Here is a 26,321-nt window from a genome sequence, read left to right as displayed (position 1 = left end):
ATCCTCAATATCAACAGAGTTGCCCCATTTTATTTATTTATTTTGCATCATCCATCACCATCTTCAATCCACTTACTCTGACGAAGGTCAAGTTATGTTAATTTAGTGCCAAGAGGCAAACTAGGGAGAGAGTGTGTGATTACAATGTAAAGGGAACAAGACCCCCATTCAAACTCCACAGCAGCGTTTATATTGTCTTGTTTGATAGATGAATCACAAAGATACGCACACATCACTACACTGGAAATATATTCTCACAAAAGAAGTTTCCAAACTAGCAATTCAGTGTAAGACTGAAGCATTACGCAGTAGAGAAACACTCCAAAAGCCCTAAGATGCAGATACAGTAGAACAACAAAACACAACATTTTGGTTATTCTACATGTAGTGACTAAGTGCTTCATCAGTCATTGCTAAAGAGCTAACAGATTTGCACAAAACTAAATTAGCAGCACAACTTCGTGCAACTTCTCAAGAAAACCTGTCCTGCTGCCAGTGACATTTGCACTGCTAGCACACGTATTTTCATCTCACCTCCAGTCCCATTTCTTGATGTGCAAAAGCATGACAATTGGGCAAAGCCATGCAAGGAGCCTAGAAGTTCTGGGCAGTTGTAGCAGGAATAACCCTCTCGCTAGCATCACATTATACAACTTGTTGTTGGAGGGGACATCAAACTGGATGGACGCAGCTGCTGATCTTGTTGCCTGAGGACGTCAGATTGCCACGCATGACAAATTGGAGGACTCTGTGACGACTTTACAGCAGTTTCACATTTCCACAGTTATCACAAGCTCGGCCCTGTCTCTGTGCTGCCTGACAGAGCCAGCGCTGGACAAATGGTTTCCAGGAATGGAGACTTTAGCTGCAATCTCTGGCCTTTTGTTTTTTTGTTTTTCTCTCCATTCTGTAGCGGTACATAAAAACACAAAACATCAGAGCTTCTGTTCTGTTTGCGAGGGCTCCTTATTCCTTGTAACTGCATCGCACTTTCAGGTGAGCACTCACTGGTTATCAGCTCTTGCACACACAGAGCCCACCCGTTAGAACTGTTTCTTTGTCAAATCAAGTCGCAGACTGGTTAAACTGAATTGCTGGGAAGGTCAGAGTCCACCACTGGCAGTTCATCAAGACTGCCCCAACTTTCTAAGGTTACAGTATGTTAATGAAGTTGTGATAGACATCTCACCGCCACAGATGTACACAACTGTAATGACGGGTTGTAAACGACATTCTGATATCCTCTGATGAAGGAAACTCCACTGTAATTATGTTGTTGGACTTCAGTGCAGCATTTGACACCATCGACCATTCTATTTTACTGCACAGGCTAGAAAATGATGTTGGGCTCACAGGCACTGTGCTCGCTTGGTTTAGTTCTTATTTATCAAATCGATTCCAATATGTACAGAAATGTGCTGACAGGACTCCATCATTATGCACAGAAGTGAGATATGGTGTCCCGCAGGGCTCAGTACTCGGACCGTCACTGTTTTCACTTTACATGCTTCCACTGGGATCTCTCATTAGGAAACATAATGTTACTTTTCACTCGTATGCAGATGACACCCAGTTATACCTTTCATTTAAATCCGATGTTGTCTTTAATTAGTTGCGTTAGCGAATTAAAGGAGTGGATGAATGAGAACTACTTGTCTTTAAATACAGATAAAACAGAGATGTTAATTGTTGGAGGGAATGACGCTGATCATAACAATATTTTGTCATCATTTAATTCAGTTGGAATCCCAATTAATTTTACTGAATCAGCCCACAATCTAGGAGTTATCTTTGACTCTAGCAGGTCATTTAAAGCACATATTACAAAGTTGTCCAAAACATGTTTCTTTCATCTTAAAAATGTTAGGAAATTTAGGCGCTTTCTAAATAAACAGGATTCTGAGAAACTAATTCATGCATTTATCTCTAGTAGGATTGACTACTGCAATGCGGTGTTCACTGGATGTTCAAACTGTTCTTCATACAGCCTCCAGTTAATACAAAATGCAGCTGCAAGAATTATTACAAGAACAAGAAAATACGAACACATAACTCCAGTTCTTAAATCCTTACACTGGCTCCCGGTTAAGTTTAGGACAGATTTCAAAATCCTTCTTTTAACATATAAAGCATTAAATGGCCGAGGTCCAGCTTACTTGTCTGAACTTATCATGACTTACAAAACACAGTGCACATTATGCCGGTCTGCTTATGACTCCAAGGATTAATAAAATAACAATGGGAGGTCGAGCTTTTAGTTACAGGGCCCCTAAACTGTGGAGTGGTCTGCCTGCTACTATAAGAGATGCCCCTTCAGTCTCAGCTTTCAAATCCCAGCTAAAGACTCAACTTTAGTTTAGCACATCCTGACTAGAGCTGCTGATTTACTGTGTAGACTGTCATTAGCACTAAGACATAAGTAACATGATAGTTATAATTTGTTACTAACCCTCATCTATTCGGTTTCTCTTCTCTGTACTCACTTGGTGCCACGGTCCACCTGCCAAGTTGTTTTGCCTGCCTAAGGTAAAGTCATCCCTGATGGAGGATCGCAGGAATCATGGGAAGGAGGGGTCTTTTCATCGGATTGGCTGGTCCAGCGCTGTTTCAGCCATGGAACGGCCAAATGGGGGAGGCAGCTTGATGGATGAGGTCTCCAGGACTCCAAATATATCCAAATCTTCTTATGTGATATCATTTACTGTTCAATTCTGCTCCGTACTTCTATATTTTTTATTTTTATACTGTATTGAGGATTTGTTCTGTTCTGTGTATTGTATTGTATTGACCCCCTTCTTTTTGACACCCACTGCACGCCCAACCTACCTGGAAAGGGGTCTCTCTCTGAACTGCCTTTCCCAAGGTTTTTCCCTACAAGGTTTTTTTGGGAGTTTTTCCCTGACTTCTTAGAGAGTCAAGGCTGGGGGGCTGTCAAGAGGCAGGGCCTGTTAAAGCCCATTGCGGCACTTCTTGTGTGATTTTGGGCTCTACAAAAATAAATTATAATACAATACAATACAATACAATGACTATACAATCTAAAAAGAGAGGGTTCTAAGGCCAATACTGTAAACACTTTCTCCCAGCCACCCAATCAAATAATTCAACTACAACCAAAGAGAATGCTTAAATCTGGATTATACCATCACAATCACACAGATATTTACAACATTTACGATTCACCCCAAAACAAATACAAAATAAACAAATGTGAACAGCAAAACTATATTTACAGACTCCCAATGATGTCCAGCATACCAAAAAGGTGATCATCAGTCCAGATTTGAAAAATGAGTAACTCTGGATGGTGGGATTGGTGTTTCCTCTGGCAAAACAGCTTTCTCCAAAAACAAATCCAAAGCAGTCCTACCAGCAAGACCTGAAGTTTGTTCAGTCTTCACAGGCGCATCTCCTCCATGGCATGAGCAACATCAAGCAGGGGTGGCAATTGATAAAATGCACTCCACTGTTCTTCACCGTATGTCATAAAACTGCATCTCTGGCACTGACGTCCTGTTTTCTGACTAGAAAGTCCTCCTCCTTACTAACAAACTAGCAAGTTGAACAAATATGTCCCCCGAAGATTGATATTGTGAAACAAATGAAGAACATTTCTCATTGTACACCCCAATTCCCTATTTAAATCCATAGCCACCAATTATTTTGGAAATCAAAAAAAAAAAATAAAAAAAACACGCACAAACCTTAACACAGACACAGTGAACAAATTTTTACTAACCCTGCAAATATTTACTTTAGTAAGTTTCTTGTTTCACACTTGGAAATTCATATGCAAAACAAATTTAAGGGGCAATTCATAGTCCTAGGGTGTTGTACCGTGTTAGCCATTATGAATGTAGTGAGACGTCAAGCAAGATGACCCCTTTTATTGGCTAACTAGAAAGATTACAATAAGCAGGCTTTCAAGGCAACTCGGCCCCATCTTCAGGCGAGATGGAATCATTACATCTTACATTATACAATCATGTGATTACATTCTGCTGGAAGAAGGGGCCCGAGTTGCCTCGAAAGCCTGCTTATTGTAATCTTTCTAGTTAGCCAATAAAAGGGGTCATCTTGCTTGACGTCTCACTAGGGGCAATTCATGAAACTGTATGCAAAAAGAAACTTGGCTGTTTTGCTTATTACCAGCAATGACTATGGAAAACGCAAACAGCTTTGAGTAAAATGCAGATATATTCTGACCTGTAAAAATTTATTACATTAAACATTTATTATTACTGTAAACATTTATTACAGCTGCAGGGCCCTGATTACACTCACCAAGGGGTATATAGGAGTATGCCAGAATAATGTTTAGCATTTTTTCAAACCTATTTAAGTTTTTATTCTTCTTTCTTCCGCACACACATAGTGTGAACATTTCTCTGACAAGAATTACATCACCAGTGAAGACTACAGTCCTGGTGGCCTGAGTGCTGGCACAATGAAAGACATTGCTGTTGTCCAGTACACACAATCAAACCTAGCCGAGGACCTGTTTATAGAGCAGGCCACAGGTCAGCATCCAGATAGGGAGCATCTGCACAAATGACAATAATGACACTATAAAAATTTGTAAAGAGATAAACATAAGTCAGAAAAAAATATAAAATAAAAAGATCAGAGAAAAAGCCAGGGATGCTACAGGGTAGACCAAACAAAAGTCAAGACCTGCCATTTAGAAAGGCTTTCTGGCTGGTCATGGTCATCACTAAACCGAGTGCACGTAGACGTCAGAGCATTCAAACCAAGCTGGCCGGCAGGCAGAGTTCGACTCTTTGTGAAAATGTCCGACACTGTTAGCATGAGATTTCTGTACAAATCCAGCAATTTCTAGTGCAAAGGCAGACACTTGTTAATGCAAGTAGGGCAGACGGATCAGCCTGTATGCCATCTGTTCTACTCATTTACCCAAAGTCTTGGTAACTGAGTCAGCTTTACTTCTCATGTATGAGTTCTTGTTAGTAATACATGGATACCAACCATTCCACTGACAGACTGAGAAGATCGTTCCTCCCCCAAACTATGCGACTCTTCAATTCCACCCGGGGGGTAAACGTTAACATTATATAAAGTTATTGTCTGTTTTTACCTGCATTACTATCAATTTTTAATTTATTATTGTTTTTTTTGTATCAGTAAGGTGCTGCTGGAGTATGTGAATTTCCCCTTGGGATTAATAAAGTATCTATCTATCTATCCCATTCATATAAACACTGTTCACTTCTCGACTACTTTAAATGAAAGGAAAGCAAGTGAATTTATGAACAACAAAAGTGGTGATGGTGAAAATGGGGTAATACAGCTGGTTCAGAAGATTGAAAATTAAACAGCCCAGAATGCACCACTCGCAAAGATACAAAGCACTAAATCCCAATTAAAGCAACACTGTCTGACCATACACTAGAGCCTTACATTCTCGCATAACATAAAATAAAAACACCAAATGAGTGGAATCCAACATCCAGCTGATCAAGAAGTGGGACGCCAGCCTGCAGTTTTTTGGCAAATCAACCGAGTTGCAATGGCCACTCTCCGGCTCTGCTATTTTGAGACTAAAGAACAAGTCGCATTAAGACCAGCTTTTATACGCAGGACACATTTACAAAATAACACAACATGGGTACAGACACACGATATTTTAGAAACAGATCGCCAAACATGTACTCAGTTCATAGGAGCTCAATTTTAGGGGCACAAACTCATGTTTAAGGAATAAAATTCTCAAATCTACTTCATGCAGTTCACAGTCACAGTGAGCCACAGGCTCTTCAACAGGATTCAGCCATGAATAGGACAAGAGTACACTGCAGGGCAGACTCACACAAAGCCACACGGAGGCAATGTGGAGTCACCAATCTACCTAATAAATGACCAGAAAACAGGACTTGAGGAACTGAAGTACGGTATTTATTCAGATATGTAGGCACAGAATAAAACACAAGATAATGGGTGACATTCAACTGCCTGCAATCGTTACAAATTCTAGTCTCTACCTGACAGAAGAAACCACTGTAGAGTACACAGAATTAGCCTTTAGTGTAAATGCAGAAGTCACTGTTCATGTTACCAGCCTCTACTGAGCAGCGAGAAATGGAGGATCATACTCTAGTACTAAAATACGACAATCATGGATGACTGACCTGCCTAAGTTTGAAAAGAAAAACAACAACAACAAAGGATTGAAGAGGACAACAGCATCTCTTACAGTAAACGTACTCCTTTTGGTAAAAATGGCTTCATTGGGTCATTGTGGTTGTGCATACAATGAAATTCCTACTTGTATGAGCTAATAAAGAGTATACACTAGCGGTCAAAAGTTGTAGATCACCTCAGTTTAATGTCTTGATGTTTAATGAAATCAAGGCAGAGAACAAAAAAACATTGGGAAACAAACAAAACAAGTCAAGGAATCATAAGTGTGAAAAACTGCATTCCAATTTTTGATTCATCACAGTAGCCTGCACATTTTGCTAATATAACAGCCAGACTGTGGTAACATTTTTGATTCATAATGCCAATCACTCTGTGCCAGTCACCAACTCTGCCTCCAGCAAAAAGACCCCAGACCATCACACTTCCTCCTCCATGTTTGACCAATGGTGTCACACACTGTATAATAATAACATTTATTTGTATAGCACATGGGAGCGGCACGGTGGCGCAGTGGGTGGCGCTGCTGCCTCGCAGTTGGGAGACCTGGGGACCTGGGTTCGCTTCCCGGGTCCTCCCTGCGTGGATTGGCGATTCTAAATTGGCCCTAGTGTGTGCTTGGTGTGTGGGTGTGTTTGTGTGTGTCCTGTGGTGGGTTGGCACCCTGCCCCGGATTGGTTCCTGTCTTGTGCCCTGTGTTGGCTGGGATTGGCTCCAGCAGACCCCAGTGACCCTGTGTTCGGATTCAGTGGGTTGGAAGATGGATGGATGGATGTATAGCACATTTTCATACAAAAAAGTAGCTCAAAGTGCTGAAGCATCCTGTCACCAAGTTAACAGCAAACAAACACCCGGTGTGATGAAACGAAGATTTCAAATTTGGATTCATTGATCCAGAAGACTTTCCTCCAGTCTGCAGTAGCCCACAGCTGGTACTTCAAGGCCCTGGTTTGTCTTTTGAGGAATGGCTTTCTTCCTGCCACTCGGCCTGTCACACCTGCAGCACAAAGTCTCCTCTTCACAGTACAAACTGACACTTGTGTGCTTGAAGCTGTTGTGCTGTGAGGCGCCTGTGATCACACAAGCCGGTGACCCTCAGAAACTTGTCTTCTGATTGGCTGGTGACTTTGGCTCTGCCAGAGCTCTTCCTATGCTATCAGTTTCTTCCAGTTTCCAATTGCCTTTGGATTGTGTAGGACATCACTGGACTCCCTGATATTTAGGTTTTTCCTTTGCAATTTCTCTAAATGAACGGCCTACCCTTCTAAGGGTAATAATGCGCTGCCTCATTTAATTTGTTAATTGCTGTTTTCTTGCCATTATCACTGGAATATTGTACTTCAGAGGTGGTAGTTACACAGTCTGTTCCAACTCTGCTTTAAGACACACAGAGGGTGTTGAAGTAACCAACACGTGTTGGGACACCTGTGCAAATTGTGTCCTTCAACTTGCAAGGCTGCATGTACTTTAACTGCTGCAGAACATCTGTAGCTTGTAACCCATTAGCTGTTCCCTGAAGAAGGCCCATTTGGAATACTCTGAAAGTTCATGTTATTCCATTTTTGCTAACCTAAACTTTACTACCTGGCACTTTACTGCTTACCTTTTCACCATTTTAGGTCATTCATTGCATTTCAACTGATTACATTTGTAGAAAAACTGGAATAACAGAGGTGTTCTTTAACTTTTGACTGGTGGTGTATAATGAAATAATAAATTCACATGACGTATGCCCTACACACTGCAACTCCGTACTACAAAAATTACCAATTAAAAATCACAGGTTTTCATTTTAGTTATGTAAATGTAAATGAGAAAATATGAAATGTGCCTTCTCAGTTGAACTCAGGGAAAAAACAAAAAGCAGGTAGAAGACAGGCAAGAAAAGTTAAAAACACTATGAGACATTAACAACTTATTTTCAAAAATCAATACTTGGGACAACTATTTAAAAGTTTCTAAGGCTTGTAACCAGAAATATAAGCCAAACTAATGCAGGTGCACATCATGCCCATCGATGTATACTGGTGACAGGCAGCACTTGGAGGAAGCAGATTCCTTTAGCGGTGTTGGTACAATTTTATGGCAACTGCTAATCTGGATTATGAAAAGAATGTGCTGAATTTAATGGGTTGGTGCCAAACGTTGAGATGATTCACAGTTTTCTTAGCTATCAGGGATAAACAAATAAAGTCCTATTTGTATTTAAAAGTTTAAATACAGGCGCTAAAGCTGAATACATGTGATGGTACTTACAAGATCAGCGTATTTCTTACACAGAGCTGCCAGCTTCTCTTCTGGGGTTGCCAGTGTATTTAGGGCCTGCATTAGTAACAGGACCTCTTTTCCTAGAAAACAACACAGTCTGTTAAGTTCAAACGCTCCGCCATCTTCTCTTTGTGCACTTACTTACCTACTTGTTCAACATAAGTCACATTTACAGAATTCAAGGAAGTAGGACACTGCTGTAATAGCTAGAATCTCACCAACAAGTATGACTGGCGGACAAGATTGATTAAATATAAAAAAGCCTGATACTGTAGTTTCATGTTACAAACCCAGAGCATGATTCAAACTTATGAAAAACAAGCAATTTTTTTTTACATTTAATTTATATCCATGCTCTGAGAAAAACATATTCAGGTCAAATTCCGTTATTGAATATCTTTAGAACAAAATTGTCATTACAACAAAGTATCTTTATGGTCCCGACTGCTTCCCCATATGACACAAGTCTATAGAAATCTCGTTACTATGAAGTCCATTCAGCAGATACTTTCATTATAAAGACCTTGAAATGCCAGAATGAATCATCCGCAGAGCAGTTACTTCTGTGGCCGCAGCTCAAACATTCTCATTTTTTTTTTTTCTTCGAACTTTCCTCGTACCTTTTTTTTTTTTTTTTTGCCCTTTTTGTTTCCTGCGTTTTTTAGTGATACCTTTTGCTTATCGCTTGTCAACATTTAAAAAACATCCATTGGAATTTAACTCATTGTCACCCTCCTATAGAAACAGCAGACATGAAAAAACGATAACATTTCATATTAGAAAAAAAACTTTACATTTTTGCAGCTCTCGACTACGGCAAAAAAAAAAAAAAAAAAAAAAAAAAAAAGACTTTGCCAGTGAATTCTGAATTTCGCCATCGGCGCGGTCAACTGTCTTGAAAGACCGAGCAAAAAAGAAAAACAAATCTCGGGTTGCAAACGTATGTGAACTGCTGCATTTGAAGACGTTGAAAAAGCCGTTTTTATATGGTTCAGTGATGCTCGTTCAAGAAACATTCCTATTAATGCGGCACTCATTCAAGGTAAATGTGAGGTTTGTAAACTCTCTTGGGACCTCCCTGAACTGGACGACATGCCGAAGAGCGTCGCAAAGTGCGATCCGCCTCTATGGAAGACTATTTATCTGTTGTGGCGGCAACAGCTATCTCAAAGATATTCTGCATCTCACCGCCAAAGCAAACAGAAAAGATATCGATGGGTGATGCAGCCTGACTGCAGTGTCTGTGTATAGCAGAGTCGCAGATCACACTATAAGTGTGCCGTTCCTGTTTCAAGCTGAATAAAGTTAGTTTTCCTAAAGTACTGAGAATCAGCCTCATGTTTTGGGGTGTAAGACAGGGACTTATAGCGCGACCCCGATCTTTATAATTTGCTTCTGTGTCACTTCACTGCAGCGCTATGAGCCTGTTTTTGTCCTGCTCCGGCAAATGGACAAACAATCTTCCACAGACGCTGCAATCGCATTTCATGAAAGTGTATTATCGCAAGGAAATGCTGAGAAAAATTCTCGATCAGCATAACTTGTAGGCAGGAAGAGATTAAAATGAACACAAAAGAAGCAACTGAAATGATTGCAAATGCCTGGGCGCAAGTTAAAGAAAGCACTATAGTAACAAATACAGAATCTCATTACAACAAAATTTTCGTTATAACGAAATATTTTTTAGGTCCCTGGGAGTTCGTTATAACAGAATTTGACCTGTATACACAATTATGAATATACAACAAATAACAGATGATTTAGTAGATCTCTTGATGTTGATGGTGTTGTCAGTTCAGTGCATATGGCTTTTGATAACTGTAATATGTTTAAACAGTATTACTTTGCAAATAATTTTGTATATGATTATTTGCTTTTGTGGATGGTACAGTGGCACAGTAGTTAGCACTGCTGCCTCACAGGTTCAACATCCTGTGTTTCAACACCTCACCTGGTGGAAGATCTCACTGTGTCTCCAGGCTACAAAAAGGACATAGCAGCACTGGAAAGGGTCCAGAGAAGAGCGACTAGGCTGATTCAGGGCTACAGGGGATGAGTTAGGAGGAAAGATTAAAAGAGCTGAGCCTTTACAGTTTAAGGAAAACAAGATTAAGAGGTGACATGAATTGAAGTGTTTAAAATTATGAAGGGAATTAGTGCAGTGGATCGAGACTGTTATTTTAAAATGACTTCATCAAGAACACGGGGACAAAATTGGAAACTTGTGAAGGGTAAATTTCACACAAACATTAGGAAGTTTTTCTTTACACAAAGAACGATAAACACTTGGAATAAGCGACCAAGTAGTGTGGTAGACAGTAAGACATTTGGGACTTTCAAAACTCGACGATGTTTTTTTGGAAGAAATAAGTGGACAGGACTGGCGAGCTTTGTTGGGCTGAATGGCCTGTTCTCATCTAGAGTGTTCTAATGTGGTTTTCCTCCAGCATTACCAGTGCTGTACATGACTGGTTAAGTGACAATACTACATTGATTCTGTGTCACTGTGGACGTGTGTACACCTATGGCCTTTCGCCCGCTTCCCAGCTGGCATCAAGCACTACTTGGCATAGGGCTCCAGCTCCCGGGAACTCTGACTTTGATTCACTGGGTTTGAGGTTGTAAGAATGTATTTTTGTTTGGACTCTTTAACTCTTTTAGGGCGGATGTCGACTTTTGTTGACAGGAGGGGTTGAAGGCTAATGTCGACAAAAGTCGACATCCAGGGATAGGGGGCGACAATCAGCTGTTAATGGCGACAAATCTCACTGTCACGTCACTGGCATTCCCTCTGTGCTTGGAGGAATGCTAGACTCGTTGACTCGGCAACTAAACATTGCGTGTGCGTGAGTTGCGAAATGTAAACAATAGCAAGATGGCATTGACATGTGAAAAGGGAGCGAAGTAAGTGCAGAAAAGAAAACACTCGGCAGACGATGTTTTGCGCATTATCGCGGAGTCGGACTCTTGATTTTTCAGAATCGGATTTTATTGGCAGTGATCAGGAGATCGAGCAAGAGAGTGAGAAGCAGGCATCAGCTGATCAGACACCAGCCGATGCCGCGCCAGCGGATCTGCTGCCAGTTGAGTGCCTTCGCGCAGCCGATGCATCTACGGCAAGGTTCGCATGGGATAAATACACAGACATTGATCCGTTGAGAGCCGATCTGGCTACCGGAGTTTACAAGACGGCATGGCTTGCTGTTGGACACGACAGATCACCAGCTGCTGTACTTCAGGCTGCTCTCTCCTGATGCTGCTTTTCAGCTACTGTCAGACAAGACAAACAGGCAGAGATTTTTTTTGAATCGCGGGCTGCGTTTGCATCGCATTCTCGTTTTTCAAAGTGGAAACGTGCTGTGGCATTACAAATAGAGATGGGACAGAACTGGTGATATAACTTCAGGGAGCATTGGTCCAAACGTGTTTTGTCCCCTGGTGACTTAGGTACGTGTTGCTGCAAAGTTTTATTCACTTCTGTAATAAACAGAAGCAAATCCCATGGGGTGAGCCAGGCTATAATGCCATACATAAAGTTCATAAAGTTTCAGAAGATGAAAAGAGGTGACAATACGGTTTTCATGCAGGCAGAAAACTTGGTGGCAGTGGCATGGCACGATGGCAAATGGGTGACTTGTCTCTCTACAGTACACACTAACAATATATGTGAGAAAGTGCAGCAACAGACAATTGAAAAATAGGCACCAAAGCAACACGTATGGTAAGGACTGCAATGTGGCAATGACTGAAATTGGCTGCTTTGAGCGAGATCAGACTTTGCTGTGTAAAATGTATGTGATATGTATGTGAAATCATAGAGTATGCAGGCTCATACAACATGCAAGACAGCAACATTTGTCAAAAGTAAATATTTTTTGTTGATTTGATATGTTAAACAATTGCTTTGTGTTCTTTTTTAAAAAATGTTAGTTTTTGGAAAAATATTCAGCCCTGGGAGAAAACAAACAAAAAAAAATTAGCCCTAAAAGAGTTAATTGTGCTGCCGCACTTCAGTGTTTCAGTTCCCTGGGTGTTTTATATGCCTTGAGTACAACACATTGGCAAACTGCACTATTCTCATAGTAAATGAACTCTTCTAGAATTAGACGATTCTGATCTATACACAGTAAAGTTGCATTATTATTGATCTGTCGGCTTTAGACATCAGATAGATAGATAGAGATAGATAGATATAGATAGATAGATAGGATAGGATAGTCTTTCCTTATAAAAATACTAAACACACACGTACAATTTAACTGCTTTACAGTAAGTCAGCGTGTAACCTTTTCTTTATTGTCATATGAGTTACCGTGTTGTTAGGTATATTTGCTAATTGTGCTGGCGAGTCTTGTACAGCTGAATGATACCCACAACTATGATGTCTAGAGAAATGCATTTGTGATAGGATTGCCCATTGCAAGCCGACATAGAGAAGGGATCAGACAAAGCGCAATCCATGAACCGTGACCCTACTGATAGTCTCACATAAACCATGGAGAGCTTCACCAACAGCAGAAATGCCAGGACCCATTCCTGTAGCAAGGCCTAGGAGTGGCATTTGCTGGCAAGTTTCCTATGGCCAGGTGACCCGTGTAGCCCAATAGAACTCAACCAAGTCCCCAAGGTCAATAAGGATGGGGATTAGGAATGAGTGCAATACCAGTCAGTCAACAGGCAAATGTGGAAAAGAACATACTTCTTGTCTTTAATAATGGAAAATGCCCTGTGGGATACAGATCACAACTCCTCTGATGGGGACGGAGCAGGGAATTGTTGCAGGCAGTTGAAAAATACAGACTAGATACTGTATAGTCACACTCACCTCTACCTATGTGCTGCTGTTGCTGGTACCAAACTTCTCAACCACGGGTGTTCTCTCTTACTCTGGAATTGCCTGATAGCACAGGCCTCAGGTGAGTGTGGGGATACTCAGAAACTTGGTGCCATTTAGCTGGTGTACAAAAGTGTCATCTCCTTATGACCAGCACGACTATACTGAGCACTCAGCCTCTTCAGAGAATCTGGTCAAAAGGATACCACTGACTGCTGCACTACTGAAACTTCAACAATCACATGGGGAGTGACAGAGACAGTGAACGGTCAAACTTGAATCTAAATGGTAAATCGCTACTTATGTATTAACCATAACACACACCATGCATGAACACAAAGTTGCTCGTGAGAGTATCTGGCATTAGGCTGATGGTCAAACTTACAGAGGAGGTGCTGAGTGGTCATCTGATCACCACTTGGTATTAAAGCCGGCTCAGATGGATGGAGTGCAAAACAGACTTTGAAGATGCACACAGGTCTATCAACACTACATGACCAGGATTTATAGCCAGGTCAGATATAGAATCTGTCAAATTAGATCAGAAAAAATATTATAGCTCTGGTGCTATATAGATAGGTACTATGATTGTACTTGACTTGGTTTTATGATCTAACAAACACAGCGGAATTCCTGTTTATTAAAACAGGCACAATGGTAAGTCCTTCTGTTCCAATCACGTGGTGGGCTTAAGATCTTCTGTTCACTGGATATCCTACGCGTATGTCCCTCTTTATTTGTGCTTTTTGCTTCTTCTTGTAGATGCCAGAAGACATTATACACAGCTTTGGATGCTGGATGTATTGTTTTATATATTACTAGCCGACCCGTGGCGCATAATTATTTCTTGATGGGTAAACACTTCCCGAAAGACACAGTTGTCCAAATGGGGTGGGTTTGAGGATATGACTGTGAGTGAATGAAAAGATGGAACTCTGGAGAGAGCAACATACAATTGTCCGTGACTGAAAACTGGTTTTGACAGATACAGGCATATTTTTTTTGAAAGTTTGTCCCTGTGCCTTATTAATTGTCATTGCAAAGGCTAATCTAACAGGAAATTGTCTGCGTGTAAAAGTAAAAGGCAAATTTGAATCTGATGGGGTCAGGGATATCCAGGGAATAAGGACAGTTTGTGAGGTAGGAGCTGCGATAGTCTTACACTCTAGTACATTGCAGTGAATGCTGGCAACAGTCAGGCGGGCAAGCCAACAAAAACACTATGCTCTTAGTATGGTAGGAATCAGGTTTTTGTAGACAAAGGTTTTCCCAGTTCCTGCAGGACCATCTGAGAAGAAGCATGTTTGTTGCAGATGTGAATCGCTGTATGCAGCGTGTAAAACAGTTTGCGAGGGTGGACGTGGTCGTGCGTATCCCATGACGCAGGAGGAGGGTTAGAGTTGGCGGGCGGGACTCTGTCTTGCATGCCATGGTCAGCTGCTTAGTGAATTATATACAGTGGGTACGGAAAGTATTCAGACCCCCTTCAATTTTTCACTCTTTGTCATATTGCAGCCATTTGCTAAAATCATTTAAATTAATTTTTTCCCTCATTAATGTACACACAGCACCCCATATTGACAGACCAAAAAAAAAAGAATTTTTGAAATTGTTGCAGATTTATTAAAAAAGAAAAACTGAAATATCACATGGTCCTAAGTATTCAGACCCTTTGCTCAGTATTTAGTAGAAGCACCCTTTTCAGCTAATACAGCCATGAGTCTTCTTGGGAAAGATGCAACAAGTTTTTCACACCTGGATTTAGGGATCCTCTGCCATTCCTCCTTGCAGATCCTCTCCAGTTCTGTCAGGTTGGATGGTAAACGTTGGTGGACAGCCATTTTTAGGTCTCTCCAGAGATGCTCAATTGGGTTTAAGTCAGGGCTCTGGCTGGGCCATTCAAGAACAGTCACAGAGTTGTTGTGAAGCCACTCCTTCGTTATTTTAGCTGTGTGCTTAGGATCATTGTCTTGTTGGAAGGTAAACCTTCGGCCCAGTCTGAGGTCCTTAGCACTCTGGAGAAGGTTTTTGTCCAGGATATCCCTGTACTTGGCCGCATTCATCTTTCCCTTGATTACAACTAGTCGTCCTGTCCCTGCAGCTAAAAACACCCCCACAGCATGATGCTGCCACCGCCATGCTTCACTGTGGGGACTGTATTGGACAAGTGATGAGCAGTGCCTGGTTGTCTCCACACATACCGCTTAGAATTAAGGTCAAAAAGTTCTATCTTGGTCTCATCAGACCAGAGAGTCCTTCAGGTGTCTTTTAGCAAACTCCATGCGGGCTGTCATGTGTCTTGCACTGAGGAGAGGTTTCCGACAGGCCACTCTGCCATAAAGCCCTGACTGGTGGAGGGCTGCAGTGATGGTTGACTTTCTACAACTTTCTCCCATCTCCTGACTGCATCTCTGGAGCTTAGCCAAAGTGATCTTTGGGTTCTTCTTTACCTCTCTCACCAAGGCTCTTCTCCTCTGGTAGCTCAGCTTGGCCGGACGGCCAGCTCTAGGAAGGGTTCTGGTCGTCCCAAACGTCTTCCATTTAAGGGTTATGGAGGCCACTGTGCTCTTGGGAACCTTAAGTGCGGCAGAAATGTGTTTGTAACCTTGGCCAGATCTGTGCCTTGCCACAATTCTGTTTCTGAGCTCTTCAGGCAGTTCCTTTGACCTCATGATTCTCATTTGCTCTGACATGCATCGTCAGCTGTAAGGTCTTATATAGACAGGTGTGTGGCTTTCTTAATCAAGTCCAATCAGTATAATCAAACACAGCTGGACTCAAATGAAGGTGATCTCAAGGATGATCAGAAGAAATGGAAAGCACCTGAGTTAAATATATGAGTGTCACAGCAAAGGGTCTGAATACTTAGGACCATGTGATATTTCAGTTTTTCTTTTTTAATAAATCTGCAACAATTTCAAAAATTCTTTTTTTTGTCTGTCAATATGGGGTGCTGTATGTACATTAATGAGGAAAAAAATTAATTTAAATGATTTTAGCAAATGGCTGCAATATGACAAAGAGTGAAAAATTGAAGGGGGTCTGAATACTTTCCGTACCCACTGTATATATAATACTTTTTAAAAACCAAAATATTATGTTAAAAAGTGTACTAACAAGTAAAAAATAAGTCTCTCATACATCACTCGTAAAATAAAAGGTGGGCGCGTTTGCTAAGACTTCAAGAAGTGTTTTTTGAATGTTGATTGATGAAAAGCGCCTACGCTTTTATTTTACGAGTGATGTACGAGAGACTTGTTTTTTACTTATTAGTACACTTTTTAACATAATATTTTGGTTTTTAAAAAGTATTATATTATTAAATCCTTGTTATAAAAGTCCGTCCAGTTCTGTGGTCAGCTGGCCAGTGAGGAGAGGAGAATAAAAATTCCAGCCTAGGAGATACTGGAGGAAAATTCTCAGGTAGGGGGTCCATAACCAAAGACCACCAGCCCCCCCACTGGCCCCAGAGCGAGTCCTCTACCAAACAGAAATGTGCCAAAGCAGCTCATTGTTTTGTCGCACTGTCCTAGAAGATTGCATACTGTGGATTTGTCAACAGCTGGAGCAAACGCGTGCTGCATGTTACGCCAACTGGCTCCTCAGCTGGGTCTAACTTTCTCCTTTAAATGACATTCCTGCCATGCGAGTCAGTCACATTTCCAATGTACTTGTCTGTATGTTGTATTTCTACTCTTGTACCGTTCATTCACTGCCGGCTGTGCACTTCTCCAACTCCTCTTTGCTGATTTCAGTCACCTGCTGTGTTCACAGGCATCACACCCAACACCGCTGGCATGATTCTCAGATAATTCATTTTCTTATCATCATACTTCTACACTGCTAGGCTACCCAACTGCTACGAATTTCCAATAATTCAACATTGTGTGGAGTCGCCAAGCCTGATAAACCCGATTAGCGACACCACCAAGTCACATATTTGATCACTGCTGTTTGTTTTCACAAAGATGAAAAATGACAGTTTTAGTGTCCTTGTGTTAAACGATACAAAACTCAGCTGGAGGCAAGTGTGGTTCAGTAAACATCATCTGGGGCCAGTTAGTTTAACTTGATTCACTTTATATATCTCAACAATCAGGAATCTGCTTTGTATTTTAACAGCTCTTTCATTCTGATTAAACTTTATTTTGCTAATTAACTATTAGAAATGTAAGGCAGTCGACAATGGGATAAATGTCTTTAAGAACAAAAAGAATACTTGCATATATGCATGTTAGTGTGTGTATTTTATTTTTAAATAGTTCAATGCTCTGGCCTTTCTAAAGGTGCTGAAATACTGCAACACAAAACATTCTCACGGCTGCTTAATCCAATTCAGGGTTTGTGGGTGATCACTGCCTAACCCAGCAGGGCTCACTGTAGGTCCTGCAGGTACAGACGCCCAATCTGGAATTGCCAATTAATGGCTCTTCTTTGGCAGAAATGGGGGAGATTGGGGTGACAAATCAGTGCCCACGAGAACACCCGCACAGAACAAATGGCAAATTCCACATCAGATGTGAGCGAGTCTTGAACCTGGGTATGTTGGAACTGTGATGTGGCAGCACCATGGCACGTCTAATCATGCTGTATAAAGAGAATACAGACGGAGTACATTTTTAAGAAGTGTTTCATATATTGCCACATGATGTAGCTCACATTTTGTAATATCATTCTTAGTTTAATGAGGTTCTTCAAATAGGACTGAAATGCTCAACTACAGCTACTTTGTTACACAATGCTCTTCAGCCTCAGCTTTAATGACGACTAATGGCGCTTTGATGCATTTGACTTAACTGTGCAGATAAGGATCACTGCGGCTAAGGATTGAGGATAAGCAGCAGGGCAGTCTTTCTGAAGGCCTAGGCTCTCAGTCTTAACAGCAGATTAACAGAACCAAGCCACCTACATGTTTAAGAGAGGCAGCACACACACACTGGCACCACCTGCACAACTGTTACATGAACTCTGGGCAGACAGCAACAAAACTCATGGAAGGATAAATCAAGTAAGGCTGCCCAAGAACTGCGCTGGGCCTCCACCAGACTGGTTTCAAATGGAAAGGCAGACAGGCAGGCTGGAGAACTGAACTACGGACATCAACGACAAAGGCACTCCGCTAGATACACCTCCTTAGGCACGGCGTCGTGGGCAGCAGTTTGTTGTGTCCCCCCAATGTTATCAGAAGTTTACTTTAGAAATGTCATTATGTAGAATCCTTAAGGACAGTAACAGTAGTAGGTCACAAACAACACTGACGCATCAAAGGCTTCCAATTTCTAGGATGAGCCAAAAGTTACTGAAATACGACAAGAACAATCAAAGCCATATTTAATAGTTTAAAAAAAAACAATCTACTGTACATCTGTTAACGCTTTTGTGGAACTTCCTGTAGGAAAAATGAGGCATGACGGATTAAAGGACAGGCCCCAAGTATACGTTCTGCTCACATATCACAACTGGCTCAGTCAATATGGAAGTCAATATCACAATTTTCACCACAGGTACACCTCCACTAATCCAACACCACTGGGACCTGAGGAGTGCCAATTAGTGAAAATGCCAACTGACAGAAAGATGACCTCAGAACAGCATCTGAAGAGCTCATCACCCCTTGACAAGACCATGAAATTCAGCACAAGCTGGATAATAAAGGAAACAGAACAGGTAAGTGAAATTGTAATAAAGTAACGTACTGTGCAGGCCCAGGTAACACACGGTATAAAGGGAACCACCCTCAAAATATCAGGTAAATCCGTACAAGCTGAATACATGTAATAAAAAGGCTCCTTCCTCAGGAGTAACACCAACCATCAATTAGTCATGTCCTGTAACGGGGGTGTTCTGTACTACGAGACTCGCTTTTTTGATTATTATATTAAAAAAAAAAAAATCGCACTCCATACAAATAACTCAAGTTTAACAAAAAAAAAAGGTTCAAGTAGGAAACTCTTCTCGCCATCTCCGCTGTGTAAACGAAGTCACACAACGCAGCAAGACTCAAGACCAATATCACACTTTGAAAGTTGCTTATGCACTGGATAAATCACCAGACCAACAACTGAACCCTCCCAGCACCAGGACAATCATGGCAAAGACACAGAGCCTAATGGGAACGTTATAAGAAAAACCCGCACCATAATATGATATCCACTTTACTGCTTGGTCAGGATGGTTCAAGAAGCACCTTGACTTGCACAATGTGAATGTAAGTGTTGAGGCCGTCAGTGCAGATGCAAAATTGATAAAGGGGACAATTGGGGAATGAGATCAGATGAAGAACTTTGTTCCCTGGTGCCAATAAAATGAACTGTATCTTAACATCAGCAAAACAAAGGAACTGGCGATTGACTTCTGCCACACCAATATGGTGGCGCAGTGGTAGCGCTGCTGCTTTGCAGTAAGGAGACTGTGGAAGATTGTGGGTTCGCTTCCCAGTTCCTCCCTGTGTGGATAGCGCTTTGAGTACTGAGAAAAGCGCTATATAAATGTAATGAATCAATTATTATTATTATTATTATATGTCTGGTCACTATTCATGGAGTGGATGTTGAGGTGGTCCACATCGATGACAGGTTGGACTGGTCTGAGAACACAGAGGAAGTAAAATACAAAGGGCAGAGCAGACTCTTTCTCCTTAGGAGACTGCGCTTCTTTAATGTGGGAAGTGACATCCGTGACATCTTCTCCAACTCTGTGATGGCCACTGTGATGTGCTTGGCTAGTAACATCACTTTAAGAGATGACCAACAAATCAACAAGCAAGCTATAGGATGCACTCTGGATCCCCTTAGGTAGTAGCAATGGAGAGGACTGAAACAAAACTCCATGCCACTATGAACAATGCTATACATCCACTGATACACCAACACCGAGGACTTTCAACCAACAAATTATTCAGCAGAAGTGTGTCAAGATACCCGACTGGGGTCCTTCATACCAACTGCAATAAGCCTGCATAATGCCTCAAGGAGACTTTGACAGGTTGGGTCAAGGAGCATGCATCAGTACTGTGCATTGCCACACTCATGACATGACAAAACAGCTCGGGATCCCGGTTGGCAAATCCACTAGGCAGACATGTGGTCCAGTCCCACCCTCTTGAAATGACCATCTATCTGCCACAGCCAAGTGTTATGTGGGCGTTCCCTTGGCCTGATCCAGCCACTCGGGTCCTCAGCAATGAGGGTCCTGCAAGCCGGATCACCTTCGGGGACTCGCACCACATGGCCTTAGTGCCGTAACTGACGCTCCCTCACAATGCAGGTCATGTGCCTCAGTCGGGACTCCATGAGAAACACAAAGTCAAACCAGCGGCCCCCAAGGATTCTCCAAAGAGACGCAGTACTGAAGAAGTCCAGTCTTCGTCTCAGGTCACTGGATAGCGTCCATGTGCCACAATCATATTGTAAAACAGGAAGCACCAGGACTCTAAAGACTTGGACCTTCGTCCTTCTGCAGAGATCTCAGGAGCGCCACACACCCCTTTAAAGTGACCTCATGACACCCCATGCTCTCCCAATTCGTCTACTGACTTCATAGGAAGAGTCACATGAATGTCACTACTGAAGTAAGTAAACCTCTCAATGACGAGGTCGACACTCTCTCTCTGCAGACAGACACACTGCTGATGGCCGTGCCCAAGTGGTCATTGGAGGCCTGGCTCTTGGTTTTTATCAGGGCCCTCGGAAGCCCAGACACTCAGACCGCTCACTCAGTGTCTAGAGAGCCCCAATCAGAGCCTCCATTGAAGATCACAGCATCATCAGCAAAATCCAGATCAGTGAATCTCTCTTCACCAACAGATGCTCCACAGCGACTGGACAACATGACCCTGCCCAACACCCAGTCTATGCATGTGGCAGCCAAGTCAGAACTTTTCTTTGTAATTTTCTTCTTTATGTATGTACTAGCGACTGGGAGTCCGATCGAATCCTACGTACGAATCCAAATTCTACGTTTGTGAAATCAATACTTTCTCTGCATAGAATTTTGTTTTTTTAAGTCCCTGAAATGATTTTGTTCCAATATATAGATTTGACAAAATTTTGGTGTTTCACCCTCTCCGGGGTGCAAGGGTCCAGACTGCTGGTATATTTGTCCATGTATTCTGTAACAATATGGACCATGGCCTGGAGGCAGGGATATTTGTGCGCCCATGGATGCACAGGCTAATGCACTGGTGTACTTTCTGATATTTTCCAAGAAGTACTTGGAGTTTGGGTCTAAATATGTCAATAGGTTCTTAAACCTGTCAGGGTATCTAAGGGTTAATTTGAACTCGACCTTGATGGCAGCAACGGTGTTCTCCACCTTGCTTGTTCTCACAGGTGAAGTTGAACGAGTTGCAATGTTTGCACAGGTTGTCAAATGCGCCAGAGTGGTGCTCCAGAACTTCGTCCTCAATAATATCTGTGTGATTGCACATGGCAATGCTGTGCCGCTGAGCATTTTCATGCCGCAAGGCATGGGCTGCTCGATGTCTTTCAACCCATGCTGCATTTGCGGCTGCTCAAGCTTCTTCATCTGTCCTTTGTGTCCGATTTGCACGATTTCTTTCTGCGTTAGTAGTATTTGTAGCCACATGCTGCTCATCCGTTTGTTGTGCACATTGTGTACGTCTGGTCACATTAGCAGGTCTATGTTCCTTGTCAGTCATGTGACTTCGTTTCCTACGCATCCTTTCCGTGGCCGCTGCTGTTGTGGCTGCGTTGCGATCGTCACTCATTTTGGATCTGAGATCGGCTAAAATTTAAACAATGACCGTTGTTAATACCCAGCCGTCATTACTCATGCTTCTAACTTGTATTGAGTCGAGGTATTGATGCGAACACCATACATACGGATACTATCAAATTATATATAAGGATTTATTTATTTAATTAATGAGCTTCTGTAAAAAAAGTCACAATTTCCCCTCGGGGACAAATAACGTTCTATCTATCTAAAGCCTGCTGAAAAATTAGTAAAAAAAAAATGGGACCAATTTGCTAGTGAAGAAGGATATTTGCCCAAATTATGTGGGTCTGCTTAAATGATGGACAACTGCTTGTTCAGAACCATATGTGGGTGTTAAGTGGTGCAAACCTGTAAATGTAGGAAAACAACAAAGTGGTCCTTGCCTGTGTCTACAGGAGCACCCACAATAGCTGATGCAACCAAAACAGCATCCAAAATTAGGTGGGTGCAGCGGCCTGGGAATTCTGAAATTAATGTCAGATTAGCAAAGGACCAGGATTAGAGGCAGACAGATTAGTGAAGCTCTACCTGTACTTTATTTTTCCACAATTACTTCATAACATTAAATAAAATCCACAAAATTTCCAACGCTCTTTCCAATCATGTCTATGTCGACTCCACATCTGTTTCCTGTTTGTGAGGAACAAACCCGAGTGAGCATCAGAACAGCAGGGTTAGGGGTAGGATCATGGTAAAACCTCTACGGATAAAACATGAGACTGCATAAGAAGAGGCCATCCGGACAAGTCCAGCACCTGCAATATGCCCTCCCCCAGTAAAACGGGTACCTGCAAGGCCGAGTTCCTTACAGTGTTTGCTGCCAAAGTCTGCTCCTCTCTAAGCGACACAATGCGTCTCCTTCCTCAGAGGTTTATACTTGTGAATTATTATTTGTACAGATGAACGGAGAACCTTCAGGCGTTTGTAAATGGTTCCTAAGGATGACCCGGGTTTGTGGAGGTCCACAGGTTTTTTTTCTCTGAGGTCTTGGCAGATTTCTTTTGATTTTCCATTATGTCCAGCAAAGAGTCAGTGAGTTTGATGGTCAGTCTTAATATCCATCCACATGGTGACTCCAATGAGGCTAGCTAATTGGCTATCACACGGGTGGGCTGATTCAGTCCTGGAGGGCCGCAGTGGTTGCAGGTTTTTGTTCCAACCCAGTTGCTTAATTAAAAGCCAATCCTTGTCAATTATTTAATTTCATGGCTTGCTAGTGCTTTAACTCTGCCATGTCAGGTCATTCTCATATCCTAGATTAATTATCCTTCCTAAGGATATCATCCAAATGATTTGAAGTCTAAAACAGACGAGTAATTCTCAGTGCTTCACTTTTTTCTCTTCACTTTCCTTCCAAGTATCTAATTAAACCAAATAGTGCGTGATAAATACACACAGCTGTAAATGAAAACAAGCTAAATGGAGAAATGCTGGTCTCTTTTGTCATTTGCATGTTATTGCTAATTAGGAGCAATTAAAAACCAAGAATACAGCTGTTTAAGACTAAAATAAGCAATAAGGGTTCAAAATCTTAATGAGCGAGACAACTAAAGTGAAGCAGATGTGTTACTTGAGCAATAAGGGTTTCTTATTAAGCAATTATTGGAGCAAAAACCTGCAGCCACTGCGGCCCTCCAGGACTGAATCTGCCCACCCCTGGGCTATCAGAAGCTAACTGTTTAATTGCCTAAAGTAGGGGTGTCGAACTTCAGTCCTGGAGAGCCGCAGTGGCTGCAGGTTTTCATTCTAACCATCTTCTTAATTAGTGCTGCTAATTACTTCTTTTAATTAACTTGACTCAGGCTCTTTAGTTGTTTCTTTTTCCTTAATTAGCAGCCAAACAATAATGAGACACAAAACAAGCCACCACATCACACAATATCTGAAAATAAAGAAAGGTGACGGTCTCAGTAAGGTGGATCTCTCAACTCACCAAAACACTTAAATTAAAAAAATTTACAAAAATTAACAGTTTTGGAAATGTCTGCTGTTGTAGAATGAGAGCAGCATCAAGCTGTGGAATTACATAACGGGTTTAATTAACAGCAAGCATTGGCTCCTCATTAAGAAACTGGTTGGAGTTTGAAGCCCCAGTTTAAACTGGTCATCTGTTGGCTCGTTTTCACATCTCATTTCTGTTTGGCTGTCATTTAATGAGGAAATAAATCAATTCAGAGGACTGAATCCTTCTAACATGGCTGTTAAAATAAAGGGGAAAAAAAGTGAATTAGCAGTGAAAACTGGTCACTGATTAGGAAAAGGGTTAGAATGAAAACCTGCAGCCACTGCGGCCCTTTAGGACAGGGGTCCCCAACCCCCGGTCCGCGGTCGTCTTACAGCTGGGTTGCGAGAGAACTGCCGGCAACGGAGACTCACTCAGACTTTTCAGAACGCTTGGCGGCCGGGGCTTTGCAGCGGTGCAGAGAGAGGAGAGAGACCGAGGTGAGAGAGTATTACAACACAGTATTTTTATGGCCCCGACAGTTTCCCCATATGACACGAGACTATAGAAATCTCGTTACTACGAAGTACATTCAGCATACTTTCATTACAACGAAGTGACCTTGAAATGCCTGAATGAACCATCCACAGAGCAGTTAGATCTGTGGTCGCAGCTCAGATGTGCACGTTTGCACAACAATCCCCAAACAGAAACATCGTAAAAAAATCTCTTTCTTCTAACTTTCCTCGGACTGTTTTTTTTTTTTTTTTTTTGCTGTTTTTGTTGTCTGTGGTTTTCAGTGATATCTTTTGCTTATTGCTTGTCAACATTTGAAAAACATCCATTGGAATTTAACTCATTGTCACCCTCCTATAGAAACGGCAGACCCGAAAAAAAAGATTGCAGTGTTAATGTTTGTGATGTGCAATCTGTTGGATTGGCAAATGTAAAGCATATGTCTTTGTTATATGCAAAAAAAGAAGAAAAATCTCAGATTGCAAACGTATGCGAACTGCTTAATAACTTTAATAATAATAGAAATGTTATGTAAATTGTGTATAAAACTGCCCCCCCCCCGTGGCCTAAAGGCTTGATATCATTTTCTGGAATCTTCCAAGCTGTTTAAAGGCAAAGTATATGGAAACGTGTGACCCACTGGAATTGTGATGGTCAATAAAAAGTGAAAATCTCTGAGGTCTGTGAACACTGCTGGAAAAAAAGGACTTTTCCCCTGCACAAAGTAGACGTCTTAAACAATATGCCAAATTTATAGTTTTACTAGTATTAAACTGGTGGAGGGTTATAAAGCAAGTTTTAAACACTTTAACCAAAGTATGTGGAAACTTCTAGGTGTCAATGAAATGAGTTACAGTTGAAGTCAGGTGTATTCATCGTGAACTACCAGGTTTAATAAAATATATTATTAGGAAATTGAAGAGAAAAACGTGAAGGACTTAGAAAAACTCGACTTCAGGCTTCAAATACTTCAGCCCAGTGCTTCTCAAACTCGGCCCTGGGGACCCCCTGGGGCTGCAGGTTTTTTTCCCCAAGCAGATTCCTAATCAGTGACAACACCTGATGACGCTCATCTCATTTAATTAGCTGGGATTTTTTTCTCTTCTCTTATTCTACACTAAGAAAGCACAGCAGCACGATTTTTACATTATAAGACATTTAGAAATATTTTTGCTTTGCTATAGAGTTAACTCTCTCTTGTTGATTTCATTCTGTTTTGCCCTTTTTCTGTGCAGTTTGCTCCTTTCATTGTTTCTTATTAATGACAATTAAAAACGAGCAGAGCAGACACCCGGGCAAACACCACAGAATAATCAAAGGCTGCAACTACTTTAGCATCAGACCCATTAATTAGTAAATAATGGATTAAACAAACAATGTGAACACCTGGAAAAGTGGAATGAACATCAAGATGAAAATATTGTTAAAAAGAAAAAAAAAAAAAAAAGACATTATTCCCATATAACTGCTTGGTACATTAATTTTTTTTTTTTTTTTTAACCAAAGTTTTCTAATTTCTATATTGCTCCATCCATCCTCTTCCGCTTATCCAAGATTGGGTCGCGGGGACAGCAGTTTAAGCAGAGATGCCCAGACTTCCCTCTCCCCGGCCACCACTTCTACCTCTTCCGGGGGAATCCCAAGGCGTTCACAGGCCAGCCGAGAGAGACAGTCCCTCCAGCGTGTCCTGGGACTTTCTCCCGGTTAGACGTGACGGAACACCCCACCAGGGAGGCATCCTGATCAGCTGCCCGAGCCACCTCATCTGACTCTGATCAGATGCAGAGGAGCAGCGGCTCTACTCTGAGCTCCTCACCCTATCTTTAAGGGAAATAACAGTTGACTTAATAATAATTCTTTGCGTTT

At 41.7% G+C, this 26,321-nt stretch overlaps 1 protein-coding gene across 4 annotated transcripts in view; it reads right to left on the bottom strand.

Moving 5' to 3' along the window:
* The window catches only part of txlng (taxilin gamma), a 57,178-nt gene that overhangs the window by 17,127 nt on the left and 13,730 nt on the right, over positions 1-26,321 (bottom strand). For all 4 annotated transcript variants that reach the window (XM_028790516.2, XM_028790515.2, XM_028790518.2 and 1 more), the window contains exon 3: positions 8,413-8,504. In XM_028790516.2, the coding sequence (XP_028646349.1) occupies positions 8,413-8,504 (92 nt within the window). The remainder of the gene's footprint in view (positions 1-8,412; positions 8,505-26,321) is intronic.

The sequence above is a fragment of the Erpetoichthys calabaricus genome, chromosome 4 (genome assembly GCF_900747795.2).
Source record: "Erpetoichthys calabaricus chromosome 4, fErpCal1.3, whole genome shotgun sequence".
NCBI lineage: Eukaryota > Metazoa > Chordata > Cladistia > Polypteriformes > Polypteridae > Erpetoichthys > Erpetoichthys calabaricus.
The sequence above is the reverse complement of the archived record's forward strand: the minus strand, read 5'-3'. Positions and strand labels throughout refer to the sequence as shown.